General features: G+C 34.2%; 1 protein-coding gene and 1 pseudogene across 7 annotated transcripts in view; one reads left to right on the plus strand and one right to left on the minus strand.

The window, feature by feature from the left end:
* Positions 1-14,533, minus strand: part of HEATR5A (HEAT repeat containing 5A) — a 112,210-nt gene that overhangs the window by 55,169 nt on the left and 42,508 nt on the right. For all 7 annotated transcript variants that reach the window (XM_032341475.1, XM_032341473.1, XM_032341474.1 and 4 more), the window contains exons 14-17: positions 14,215-14,314; positions 8,772-8,881; positions 4,387-4,550; positions 4,121-4,296 (exon numbers count right to left, since the gene is read on the minus strand). In XM_032341475.1, coding sequence (XP_032197366.1) covers positions 4,121-4,296; positions 4,387-4,550; positions 8,772-8,881; positions 14,215-14,314 — 550 coding nt within the window. The remainder of the gene's footprint in view (positions 1-4,120; positions 4,297-4,386; positions 4,551-8,771; positions 8,882-14,214; positions 14,315-14,533) is intronic.
* LOC116589829 lies at positions 5,968-6,718 on the plus strand (annotated as a pseudogene).

The following is a 14,533-nucleotide window of genomic DNA, read 5'->3' on the forward strand; positions in this document are numbered from 1 at the left end:
AGATCACAAGTAAGCAGAGAGGCAGGCAGAGAAAGAGGGGAAAGCAGGCTCCCCACTGAGCAGAGAGCCCGATGTGGGGCTCCATCCCAGAACCCTGGGATCATGGTCTGAGAAGGCAGGGGCTTTAATCCACTGAGCCACCCAGGTACCCCTGCAAAGCTTTCTTATTTTTAGAAACCTATAGTCAAAACAGAGAAAAGCAAATGATTTAAAGATAATTTAATTTTTGGGACACCTGGGTGGCTCAGTGGGTGAAGTCTCTGCCTTTGGCTCAGGTCATGATTCCATGGTCCTGGGATCGAGCCCCACATCGCATCGGGCTCTCTGCTGAGCAGGGAACCTGCTTCCTCCTCCTCTCTCTCTGCCTACTTGTGATCTCTGTCAAACAAATAAATAAAACCTTAAAAAAAAAGATAATTTAATTTTTTAAAAGATAATTTAAGTTTTTTAAAAAAGATCTCATTTATTTATTTATTTATTTATTTGACAGAGATCACAAGGAGGCGGGGGCCTCCCCGCTGAGCAGAGAGCCTGATGTGGGGCTCGATCCCAGGACCCCGGGATCATGACCTGAGCCGAAGGCAGAGGCTTTAACCCACTGAGCCACCCAGGCGCCCCCCGATAATTTAATTTTTAAGTGTATAAATAAAATATGAAAAACCCATTTCTAATCTTAGGGCAATCTCATGTTATAAGAGTTTCTTTTAAGCTGTTTGAACACAAAGCTAAGCACAATGACGATAAAATGCTTTGAAATATTCAGTTGCTATTATAGAGACTTTGGTTAAAAACATTTCTTTCCTCTAAAAATGTAAAGACCCAAAAGAAAAAGCATTTGGCATCTTAAACAAGTATCATATTTGGGATAACAAGGAATTAAAAACTTAAATTTCCTATTTATATAGTTGCTCTTCTCTGGTCCTCTAAAGACACTCAATGGAGACTACTGATAGCTGCTTATGACCCACTTTCTGTATCTGGGATTCTGCCAGACCATTTCCTTTAAAAATCCCCAAAGTACCGACTACTATTTTTATTCAGTTAAAATCTAAACATAGTATGTTTTGCTTTTACCAGGTTTCAACATCTTTCTAAAAAATATATTTTATTTATTTATTTGAGAGAGAGTGTGAGCATGAGCAGGGAGAGTTCAGAGGCAGAGGCAGACTCCCTGCCAAACAGGGAGACGGATGTGGGACTTGATCGCATGACTCCAGGATCATGACCTGAGCCGACGGCAGTTGCTTAACCAACTGAGCCACCCAGGCACTCCAGGTCTCAACATTTTTATTAAAATAAATAAAACCTTTCCTCCCTGAAATATATATTCATTCTATATACTATTTTAGTCCAGGTGAGGTTAAAAAAAACTTAGCATACTTTAAAGCTAATTAAATTTTAGACAGAATAAAAAATAATTTTCCTAAAGAAAAAAAAAACTTCTCTAAAAGAGCAATAAAATCAATTTTTAAAAAGGAAAGCTTATAAGATGTATATTCTTTTCTTTTTCACTTTTTGTCTTAGACCTATCAAAAGGAGCTAGTTGAACCATTTAAGAATATGCTTAATTTAAATCTTTTCCTCACAAGGCCATCCCTGTTTCATCACTGTAGTTACTGCTATATTAATCCAAATTATTTTAAACTGTATGCTGTATAAAATGGTTACAAACTGATTCACTCCCACCATATCAATTCTTTTTTTCCTTAAATATGTATTTATTTATTTTTAAGATTTTATTTATTTATTTGACAGAGAGAGAACACAAGCAGGGGAAGCGGCAGGCAGAGGGTGAGGGAGACACAGACTCCCTACTGAGCAGGGAGCCTAAGGCAGGGCTTGATCTCAGGACCCTGGGATCATGACCTGAGCTGAGAGCAGACACTTAACTGACTGAACCACCCAGGTGCCCCAAGATTTATTTATTTGAGATTAAGAAAGGGGGAGAGAGAGAATCTGAAGTAGACAGACTCCCAGCTGAGCTCAGGCTGGATCTCACCACCCATGAGATCACATCCCCAGATGGAACCAAAGACTGGGACACTCAACCAACTCAGCCATCCAGGCGCCCGTCTATCAGTTTTATTAGTTTTGTATTTTATATCTTATCTTATTTTATTTACCAAAGAGAGAGCACAAGCAGGGGGAGCAGCAGGAAGAGGGACAAGCAGGCTCCCCTCTGAGCAGGGAGCCTGATGCGGAACTCGATTCCAGGACCCTGGGATCATGACCTGAGTGGAAGGCAGACACTTAACCAACCGAGCCACCCAGTCTTGTCATCCCTCTATCAATGCTTCTTTCAATATTCCAGACTACTATGATTTTCCTCTCATCTTTTAGTGCTACAGCATTCATTTATAATTTGGTTATATATTGTCTTAAATATATTATAACCACAACTTTATAGTTACAGTACACACAGGGAACTATGGGTTATAAATAAATTTAGGAAAAACATCATCTTTTAAAATTTAAGTTCTGAAAAGACATCTCAATGTGCGTGTGTGTGTGTATATCTTGCAATACTGAGCAAATATTATCATTGTTTAAAATAAAATGACACGAGGCTATTAAAAATCAACATAAAAAAACAACATAAGCTTTATTCACTTTTCTATCCAATGAAAGTAATCTATCCAAAGACATGTTTAAAAAATGTGTTCCTGGGGTGCCTGACTGGTAGCTGGTGTAGTACACATAACTCCTGATTTGGGATTGTGAGTTTATGTTGGGCCTAGAGCTTACTTTAAAAAAGAAAGCAAATAAACCACCCCCCACCCCCGCAAAATGTGTTGCTGACAAGATTCAAATATTTTGGCAAGTCTTCATCAAAACAGACCAAGGTAAATTCCCTACCTAATTGATACTCTCTGGAAAACATAACTAGATAAAGTGATATAAAAGCTATGTATTTAGTTACATGTTATTTTTGGTTTAGCACGCCAGAGGCAGATAAGAAGGAAGGAAGGAAATGGGTGAAATAGGTGTTGGGGATTTCACTATATTGTATATCTGAAACTAATATAACACTGTATGTTAACTGTAATTAAAATTTTTTAAAAAACTTAAAAAAAAAAAAAAGAAGGAAGGAAGGGTAAGAGGGAGTAGGGAGGGAGGGAGAGAGAAAGAGGAAGTGAATGAGAGAGAGAGAGAAAGAGGAGAAAGGGAAGGAGAGAATATGAATAAATGAGGATAGTTACTAATTTATAAATTGTTAAACAGCAGAGCCTATAGGAAAAATTCACATTGCATTCAGTATCTCACATAAAAACAATTGTTTTACGTAAAAACAATAAGTAGTTTTTTGATCTCCAAGAAAGGTATTACCTCAATTATCAATTATGAAACTAATTTTCAGTAAGAAACCATTACTAGCCTTTGATATTTTAAAACTGAAGTCTACTTTGAGTGGACTGAAATCTATCAAACTTAAGACTAATGAATTTAATCTAATTTTTGAAATCCACCAAACTAAAAACCTATAATGGGTCCACAAAGCCTTGAAGTAAGAAAACTTAAGAGACCTAATCTAAGCAGAAAAGCAGCATTCTTCTTTGTAACAATAGCTCATAAATCAAAATTCTAATATCACTGAGTTTTTGTTCTTTTTTTTCACCACTCCATTTTTCTATTTGTATTTTCAGCTAGATGATAAGGTAATTGTGGGCAAAGTGCAGCATCCCCAACAAAGCCTAGCAGTTTTCAGTTTAATTTAATCACTGAATTTAATCACTGACTTAATTACTTATTAAATATTTGCCAGATGAATAATTAAACAAGAGCCTTTATCATACCTACACCTGTCATCTGTAAGAACTCTTTTATAAAGAACTTTCTGAAAAACAGAACCAGTGCAGGGTAGGGAAAGGAAGGAGAGGAAGAGACTCTCAAGCAGATGCTGTGCTGAGCCCAGAGCCTGGTGCAGGGCCCAGTCTCATGAGATCACAACCTGAGAAACCAAGAGTCGGACGCTTAACTGACTGCCCCACCCAGGCACCACACTAATGAGAACTTATGACATTTTTCTTATGCATCAGTTCTCTATTATGCATTTACTGAACCAATAACCAATTATTAAATATTGTATTTAAAAATATGTGAACTACTAAAGATGATTTACCTTTGAGATTCTCCCACATGAGCACATACAACTCCAAAGAGCTTGACTGCAGAGCTAATAACTGACAGTACTGGAGGTAAGGGCTTAGGCACTGAATTTCCCTCTACATCTTTCTCATAAATAGAATAGGGGTCATACTCCAAGCTGCCACAAGCAATACCATTACCAAGCAGGAGCTAAAACAAAACAAAACAAATATATAAAGGTATTAAAATGACTGTTCACAGAATGAGTCAACCCAAGAGTTTATTGAAAAATGACTATACCTGCTCTTCAATAAATCTATGGTCAGTCTCTTGTAGCAAAGGACTTAATATCACAAGATCATCCTGATGACAGAGGGGTGGAAGTAAAAATGCAGATGCTGCCACCTGTATATCAGAGGCAGTCAAGTCAGCAGCCAGCTCTTTGAGGAGAGCACAAAGATTTCCTGTTGAGTTATAGAAAACAGCAATTAGCGATTTATTAAAAGCAGTTAACTGGTTAGAGTACAGGGTTAAAAAAAAGCCAGGCAGAACTTTAAGCTAAACATCAGCTAACTTTAATCTATTACAGCCAAAGATTTTATTTCATCCTTAAAAAATATGCTACAAAAAAAATGGCTCAACTGGTGTTACTGGTCACAAGACTCAGAATAGATACTGTAAAGACATCTCAAAATATGTGTGTGTATATACCTTATGATAATGAAGAAATATTACCATCATTTTAAATTAAATGACATGAAGGACAAAAATAGAATTAAAAAAAAAGACAAATAAAAAAGCAGATAAATTATATTTATTTAAAAAAACCACAGCCTAAAAAAATTTACAAACATTTGACATGTTTTTTATTTTTGTTTATTTTTAAAAAGATTTTATTTATTTATTTGACAGAGAAAGAGACAGCAAGAGAGGGAACACAAGCAGGGGGTGTGGGAGAGGGAGAGGCAGGCTTCCCACTAAGCAGGGAGCCTGATGCGGGGTTTGATCCCAGGATGCTCGGATCATGACCTGAGCTGAAGGCAGATGCTTAACAACTGAGCCAGCCAGGTGCCCTGGACATGTATTCTATTACGGAAAATTTCAAACATATACAGAAGAAGACATAACTCCGTGCCACTTCAGCATACGACTGTCACGCAGCTTGACCTGCTGAATCAATTCTGTTTCGCTATACCTCCATCCACTATCTCACCACCTCCCATATTATTTTGAAGTAAACCCTAGAAGTCATAATATTCATCTGTAAGTATTTCCTTGTGTATCACTGAAAGCTAAGGACATTTTAAACTATTCTAATACCATGTTTTAAAAAACACTAAACATCAAACACCCATTCAGTGTTCAAATTTTCAATTGTCTCATAAATGCTTGTTTTTGTTTGCTTTTGTTTGAATCAAGATCTAAGTAAAGTCTATGTGTTATAACTAGTAGATATATTTCAAGTCTCATTTAAGTTCTCCCTGGGTGGCTTTGTCAGTTAAGCATAAAAAAGTCTGCATCTGCTTGACAACCATAAAATAAAGTCATTTACATTCTCGTAACAAAAGCAATTTCTTACTCTGTCTTATAAACTTACTTTTTGACAATTTATTGTATCAACCAATATCATCAGAACTTTAAATTTATTTCTTTACTTAGCCATATTTTGAATTAATGAGATATATAACTTTAAAGACTACTATTTCATTTAGTGTTAAAAGACTCAGAAATTACCACAGGTTATTATTGTATGATGAGGCATTATTTTAAATGTCAGTTCATATTTTAATGGTAAAGTTCTTTTATGTACCCTACATATAAATATATCAAAACAGAATGCCATTAAAAAAATCAAAAGTCTTTGATCACTTCCGGCCTTCCTCTAGCTGCCATCTTGTGTCCCCGTGTGTGTGCACCTTATCTCGGCTGCTCCGCCCGAGACCCCCTGAGCGCCAACCCTAGTCCCCCGCGCGGTCCCATTTCCGCTCCAACAAGATGAAAGAAACTATCACGAACCAGGAGAAACTCGCCAAACTGCAAGCACAAGTGCGCATTGGTGGGAAAGGAACTGCTCGCCGAAAGAAGAAGGTGGTTCATAGAACAGCTACAGCAGATGATAAATAACTTCAGTTCTCATTAAAGAAGTTAGGGGTAAACAATATCTCTGGTATTGAAGAAGTGACTATGTTCACAAACCAAGGAACAGTGATCCACTTTAACAACCCTAAAGTTCAGGCATCGCTGGCAGCGAACACTTTCACCATTACAGGCTATGCTGAGACAAAGCAGCTGACAGAAATGCTACCCAGTATCTTAAACCAACGTGGTGCAGACAGTCTGACTAGTTTAAGAAGACTGGCTGAAGCTCTGCCCAAACAATCTGTGGATGGAAAAGCACCACTTGCTACCGGAGAGGATGATGATGATGAAGTTCCACATCTTGTGGAGAATTTTGATGAAGCTTCCAAGAATGAAGCAAACTGAATTGAGTCAACTTCTGAAGAAGGTAAAACTTACAGAAGTTACTGGGAGCTGCTATTTTATATTATGACTGCTTTTTAAAATTTTGTTCATGGATCTGATAAAATCTAGATCTCTAATATTTTTAAGCCCAAGCCCCTTGGACACTGTAGCTCTGAAAAGAGCTTTTGCTTATACACAATTCATTCTTTGCAGCTTATTAAGCTGAAGCAGCCTGGGAATAAAGTTTGAAACAAGATTTAATAAAGTTCTTTGCCTAGGGGAAAAAAAAAAAAAAATCAAAAGTCTTTAAGGAAAAAAATCCTTTATTTTATTTCTATAGTTTTAAAGATGGGAAAATGATAACCACGGAATGGCAAATTATTATTTTTGGTTGAAACATAAAACTATTAATACCTCCGTATTTTCATGTTTCTATGAACGAATTCTTCTTTAAGTAATGTTAGATAAATAGATACATTTGAAAAAGATAAAGAGGGTAAATACAGATTCTATTTTTCAAGAAATTTATGGTAATTCCTGACTTTGTCTCCCAGTGAACACTCTGGAACTGATTTAAAATCTATACACTTTACATTCATTATTCCTTTAGGACTTCTGACTGCATTCCCAAACTCCAATTCTGAGAAAAAAGTACGAGACTTTGTTTTTTTCTTTAAGTCTTTTAAGGGCAGACTTACATTATCATTTATTAGAAGATACACTGAAGATCTTAAGTTGAAATTCTGGTATTCTATGTTTAATGAAGACATGAAAAAGAAATCAGTTTTTTTAAATCTGTAGTTTAAAAATAAACTCCAAAATATGGTATAATTGATATAAATGTCTAAAGGGAATTGTTTTTGCCAGAACCTGATAGCTATCGGAGGTATAGAACACAGAAATTATCTTTAGGGCTTTTTTATCTGGCAGGTAGCTCTTTTATACTAAGAGATAGTACATAGTGAGAAGGACCTATCACTAAACCTTTACGATTTGTTAAGTCTCTGGTAGGTTATCTGTAAATAGATATGCACCACAGCACGAAGCAGATCTATAATCCTGATTCCACTATTTACTGCATATATGTTCTTGAGTTGTTTTTTTTAACTTCTCTATGCCTTTATCTGTCAAATAAGGGAAATGTAACCAGCTCACTCTATTATCCTAATATAAACGAGATAATAATATATACAATTTCTACCACAGTGCCTAGCATACAGAAATGATTCTTTTGATACAATTACCCATTTTTTTCTAGTTCTTCTTATACTACATTTAGTGTCTTCTTATACTACATTTATTACTTTGTAATAAATATTTTGCTAGGGACATTTGTGAGCCAGGAAGAAAGGCAGTGGGAACAATATCACTCACGTAATAATAAAGGCCAAAATAGAAGTTACGGGTGAATATTTTGAATGACTGTATTTATTACACTGCATTTGTCTGCAGAATAGATACAAGCCAATGAATGTATTTTTATAAGGAGCAGATCTGAAGTAATAATCAACTTAATATGTTTGGCTGAAAACTATTAAGACTAAAAAAATAATGAAGTTCCCAATGGAGACCATTTACAACTTTCACCTGTTAAAACAAGCATCTTAGGTAATTCAGCAGTAGCAATATATTTTCTTAAAACTGTGTTTTAAATTTACAAGAAAGTTTTTAGAACTAATTTTAAAACAGGGACAAGTTTATTTTACCAATCATAGTATACCAGTAACCTAAGGTCATATTTGAACCCAATAAAGGCAAAACCTACTCTCTAAACTTTATAAAATCAATTATACCTTGGTAGTTCAGTATTAAACTTCTGTTTGGGCATAGCGAAGAATGGAACAGTGAAACAAAATGTGTGCATTAGATCATCAATGTAGAAGGAAATCAGAAATGGTCAAATGTCTAATAGACTTATATTATATATTCTGTACCAAACCCTAGAGTAGACTCAAGACCAATCTTTGTGACTCATTCTCTTCCACATGGTGGAACTCTAGGGACTTTTTTCCCCGGAGAAGAAAAGAAAGCAAGACGTTAAAAAGTAGGTTTAAAAAAAATTTACTTTATTTACTGTATAATGGTGAATATAATAGTTAAGATTGAACTCACTAAACCTCCTAGAAATAAGGTACTAATAAACATCATATCATTCATTCATTCATCTGGGTTATTACTGTCCTAGCCACAAACAGTAAAACGTTTTGGTTTAAAGCACATACCTTCATAGGTTTCAGGAGGTAATAAAATCAGTAATTCATAAAGCCTTTGTTTATAAACTACTGATGGTGTTTTCAAAGTGCTTCCATATGTTCTTAGCACTGAAGAAAGCCTTAAAATAAAAAAAAAAAAGTGTATCTTAAATGTGTAAGTTATATAACATAAAAATACTGAATAGGTTGATATATAAAACAGCTATACGTATTAGTAAACATAAATGCTTTTATGTTTCCTTTTTTCCTTTAAAAAAAGTGTGATGATAAGTTATGAGAGTTATTATGAAGTATCACACATGGGAATTATTCTACCATGTTTTCTATCACACTTTATACAACAAAACTGTATATTCAACTTACATCTCTAAGGCCATCAGTATTTTGTCTAAAAACAAACTTGGTAAATTCCACAATTTACAACTTGGCATTTGTAAATAAAATAAAATAAAATAAAATAAAAGTCTATTATTTGAAAAAGGAATCATATATGGAAGGAAACAAACAGGAAAAATAAATATGCAGGTAAAATCCAAGTTTTTGTTTGAAACTTGATCTGCAATACCAACACCAAATAGAAAAAAAGTATAAAAATATGCTAAGATCATAAAACAAATTTTCTTATTCTTTTTTAGTTTTTAAAAATATTTTGTTTATTCATTTGACAGAGAGAGAACATGAGCAGGGGGACAGGCAGAGGGAGAAGCATGAGCAGGGGGAGGGACGTGAGCAGTGGAGCCTCATGTGGGACTCAATCCCAGGATCCTGAGATCATGACCCGAGCTGAAGGCAGATGCCTAACTGACTGAGCTACCTAGGCATCCCAGATTCTCTTTTAATAAAGCACAAGCCAAGCCAGTGTTTCCCTAAAAGTTTCAATCACAAAATCTCTTCTTTCACTTTCATGTACTTAAAAATTTTTTTTTAAATTTTAAATATTTAATTTATTTATTTGACAGATGGAGATCAAAAGTAGGCAGAGAAGCAGGCAGAGAGAGAGGAGGAAGCAGGCTCCCTGCTGGGCAGAGAGTCCGATGCGAAGCTTGATCCCAGGACCCTGGAATCATGATCTGAGCCGAAGGCAGAGGCTTTAACCCACTGAGCCACCCAGGTGCCCCATGTACTTTTTAATCTTCTATTCATTTCCACTACTGGTATTAAGGTATCATTTTACTTATGTTCACTTTTCTAAAAAATATTTATTAATGGATTACTGCTCTTTGCAAGATACCATGTTATCAAATGGAGTATGGTCTCCATCTTTTTAACAATACCAAAATACAATGGAATTACTTTTAGTGTGCCACTGGAATAAATCCACTAAATTGTTACAGCATGAGGATTCTGGGTACTCTAAGAATTCTGGCAATGTTTATTCATTTGTATTTTTCTGGAAAACTGATACCTACTATTTCTAGTTTCTGGAAGAAATGAGTTAATTTCTGAGTTGTCACTGTATTTTTAAAAAGTTGATACCAGTTTATATCATTCAGTACAGTTAAGAACATAAACAAAACATTTATAAAACCTAGGTAGAATTGTTTAGTTATGAAGCTAAGAATAAATCCACTACATTTTTTTTTTATTTCTTTAAAACCGGGTAAGAAAATTACAGATGGCATATAAAAACAATTTCAATTATATTAACAAGAAGTTAAGAAATTATGTACTATATTTTTAAAAATTCCACATTTACTTGGTTTAAATACAGCAGAATTTAGTTCAGAGGAATATGTGTGCGTGTATTTTTTTCTTACAGACAGTAAGACGAATAAAACACATTAAGAATTTACAAAAGCACTGCCAGTGGTTTCTGCTTCTATCAGGAGGATGCAGAGTCTTTGGAGGGCCTTCAGCTATAAATCCACTTGGATCCTAGATAAAAGATAACCTATAATTGCGAGGCTTGCAGAAAGGGACTTTTCCAAGGCTACACCTCCAGGTTCATAAAAAGTTTGAAACAAAATATGAGCTAAAATCAGGGTGGGAACACAAATACCAATACCAACACAAGAATCTGTATTGAGTTTATGTTCATGGCAAAGTAAGGGTAGATAAAATAAAAATCTCTTGAGGGGGTTCCCAAGAACTGGCAGATCCCAAGTCCTGGAAGAGGCACAGGCATATCAGATTAAACCCAGCTGAAAAGAGAATTAGTGAACTGGAAGAGAGAGCTGAAGAAATTACCCAGAATGCAGCAGAGAAATAAAAGGAGGAAAAAATATTAGAAAAATGAGGAGACATGGAAGACGAAATGAAAAGATTCAAAATTTATCTGGAACCCCAAAAGAAAAGTTAAAAAGAATGCAAAATGACAAAGAGATAAGAGCCACTTTTTCAGAACTGCTAAAAGGCACGAACCAACAAAATACATAACAAGTTGGATGAAGAAATCCACAAATTGCCAGTTTAAAGCAGAAACTGTTAAATTCAATTAAAAAAAGACAACTATATGCAGTTTATGAGACACAGCTAAAAACACAGTGTCAAGAAAAAAGACATACCACACATATTAATAACCCATAAATTAGACTTTAATCAAGAAGTATTATTAAGGATAAAGAGATTATCTGTATACTGTATAATGATAAAAGATTCAATTCATTAGGAGGATATAATTCTATGTACCCAATTAACTAGTCTCAAAATATGAAAAAGCAAAAATTAACAGAATTATAGAAAAAAATTATAAACCCACCATCACAGTGGAAGAGTTGAACACTTCACTCTCAATTACTGATAGCTCAAGTAGATAAAAAATTAGTGAAGACAGATGGAACACAGAACTTTTAACAAAATACATTTGTTATAAGCAAGTCTTGACAAATTTAAAAGGACAGGGAATAGGGGTTCCTGGCTGGCTCAGCTGGTAGAGCATGCAACTCTTCGTGTTGGGGTTGTGAGTTTGAGCCACATGCTAGGTGTAGAAATTGCTTAAATAAATAAGTTTAAAAAAATGAAAATAAAAGTAGAGGTAATACACAAATTGTATTCATTAAATATAATTATGCAATTAAGTTAAAAATCACTAACAAAACTATAAACTAAAAAACTATTCTATACATATAGGAATTTATAAACATACTTCTAAATAACTCAAAGAAATTATAATGAAATTTAAAATACTTAAAACTGAAAAAAATGAAAACAATGAGTATCATTACTTTAAGGATTCAGTAACTAGGGGCGCCTGGGTGGCTCACTGGGTTAAAGTCTCTGTCTTCGCCTCAGGTCATAATTTCAGGGTCCTGGGATCCAGGCCCACATGGGGCTCTCTGCTCAGCAGGGAGCCTGCTTCCCCCTTTCTCTCCACCTGCCTCTCTGGCTACTTGTGATCTCTTTCTCTGTGTCAAATAAATAAGTAAAATCTTTAAAAAAAAAAAAAAAGGAATTTAATAACTGGAACCTTAGTAGGAAATTTATAGCCATACTCTCTATTAGGAGAATTATACACTACTCAAGAGATGGATCAGGAAAAACAAAACAGAAGGCATAGTGAAAACAATGGGAAGGGAGAAAGGGACATGACAGATAAAGGCAGAGATGAAAAAGGTAAGAGAATACTATGAAGAACTTTATGCCAAAAAATTTGAAGATAAAGATACATTGTGAAAATCATTAGGAATATATCTAATTAATAAACAAGCAAAAAAATCCCCTAAACCAGATCTTGAATAGTCAGAACAATTAAGGAAATGTAATATGTACTTTATTTATTTATTTATTTTAAAAGACATAATAAAAATTATATTTTTATATAATTATATAATTAATGTAATTTATATATATAATATATAGTACATATTATATATATTTTATATAAATAAATAAATTTATTTATTTGACAGACAGAGATCACAAGTAGGCAGAGAGGCAGGCAGAGAGCGAGGAGGAAGCAGGCTCCCTGCTGAGCAGAGAGACCGATGATGCTCAGCAGGGAGCCTGCTTCCTCCTCTCTCTCTCTGCCTGCCTCTCTGCCTACTTGTAATCTCTGTCTGTCAAATAAATAAATAAATCTTAAAAAAAAAAAAAAAAAGAATGTCTGTTAATTCAAAACTAATTTATCTAAAAATAGGTAAAGAGATGCATGAACAGGGAATTCCTAGTAGGGGAAATAATGAGAACTAATAAATATATAAAATGACAAATAATCAGGAATCAGTATATAAATTAAAATCATAATGAGATACCAATTTATACCTCCTGGATGGGCCAGAAATGATGTCTGAGTGTTAGTGAAGAAGTGGATCAAAGGGCACTCATATATACTATTGACAGAAACATACAAAAATTTTGGAAAATATATATATTTGGTTATATAATACATAATAAAAATATATACTTAGATATTTCAATGACAGAAGTAGGTAAGTTGCTATATGCACACCCAATTAAATACTATATAGCAACCAAAACAAATGAACAAACTTACTCATACATCAAGTTTACAAACAATGATGAGTAAAAAGTCTCAGAAACAATATACCATATACCTGATCAAAACCAAGTGAAACTATACAATGCACTCTTTAGGGAAACATATATATGGGATGCACTTTTTAAAAATGCAAGGGAATGACAAAAATCAGGAGAGTGATCACCTTAAGAATAAAGTGGGAAGAATGGTATTAGACAGGAACTCACAGATAACTTCAATAGTATTATTAATGTTCTAGTTAAGGATAGCTAAATCTGGCCCATTGTCTGTTCCAGGTTTTACTGGAACATAGCCACATTCACTCATTTTCAGATTATTTATGACTGCTTTTGAGCTACAACAGAGCTGAGTAGATGTAATAGAGACTACATGGCTTGCAAAGTTTATGATATTTAAAATCTGGTCCTTTACAGCAAACATTTACTAACCTCTGCTCTAGTTGTGTTGGTGCACAGGTGTTCATTTTATTATACCATATAAGCTATATCTTTGATTTATTTTTCTGTAAAATACTCAATTTTATACAATTACCTTTTAAAAAAACTATACGTTAATTTGGAAATTACAAATGCTCATGACATAAATTAGATTTTCTCTGTTTTCTTAGCATATAAGTCAAAATTATGAAATACAGAAACAAAAAAACTAAAATTGTTAACAATCATCTGGTTCTTACAAACACAGAATAACACTAACAAACCAATAAGACGCATACCTAAAAAGGTTAACAGGCTTAATATTTAATTTCTCGGTTAAATCTGACTGTTTGGAAGATACAATAACCACCAAGTAACTTTGCTTCCCCTTTAATATGCATTTTTCCTCAAGTTCCTAGCCTAAAAAAAAAAAAAAACCATGTAACTAAATGTGTGCCTTCGACTGCAATAGGAAAATCATTCACCAACCATAGAAACTTGGCCTTATTAATGTATTACACATATATTACATGATCAGAGGATACCTGATTGCTATTAAAATTTTTTTTATTATCAAATCTAAATAGAAGATCCTTACTGAATTAGCAAATCCACAGCACAAGGAAGTGGTGGAAGAAGACGCTGAATTACTTCCTCAGTAAGGAGATCACCACAGTGGGAAACAAAACTCTTGATAGCTGAAAAATAGAATAGACTTTTACTTCACAGAATGTAATGAACCATGAAAAAAGCACTCATTAATGGTACAGCATTTGCATTTTTATTAGAGGAATAAAGAAATGTGCTAAAAAAAAAAATCATCAAACTCTAGCATAAAAAGGAGGCTAATGTTTTTTACGTCTAATCAAGGTAAAAAAACACAGTTTCTAGAATCACTAAATCACTAAAAGAAATCA

Source organism: Mustela erminea, chromosome 5 (assembly GCF_009829155.1).
Source record: "Mustela erminea isolate mMusErm1 chromosome 5, mMusErm1.Pri, whole genome shotgun sequence".
Lineage (NCBI taxonomy): Eukaryota > Metazoa > Chordata > Mammalia > Carnivora > Mustelidae > Mustela > Mustela erminea.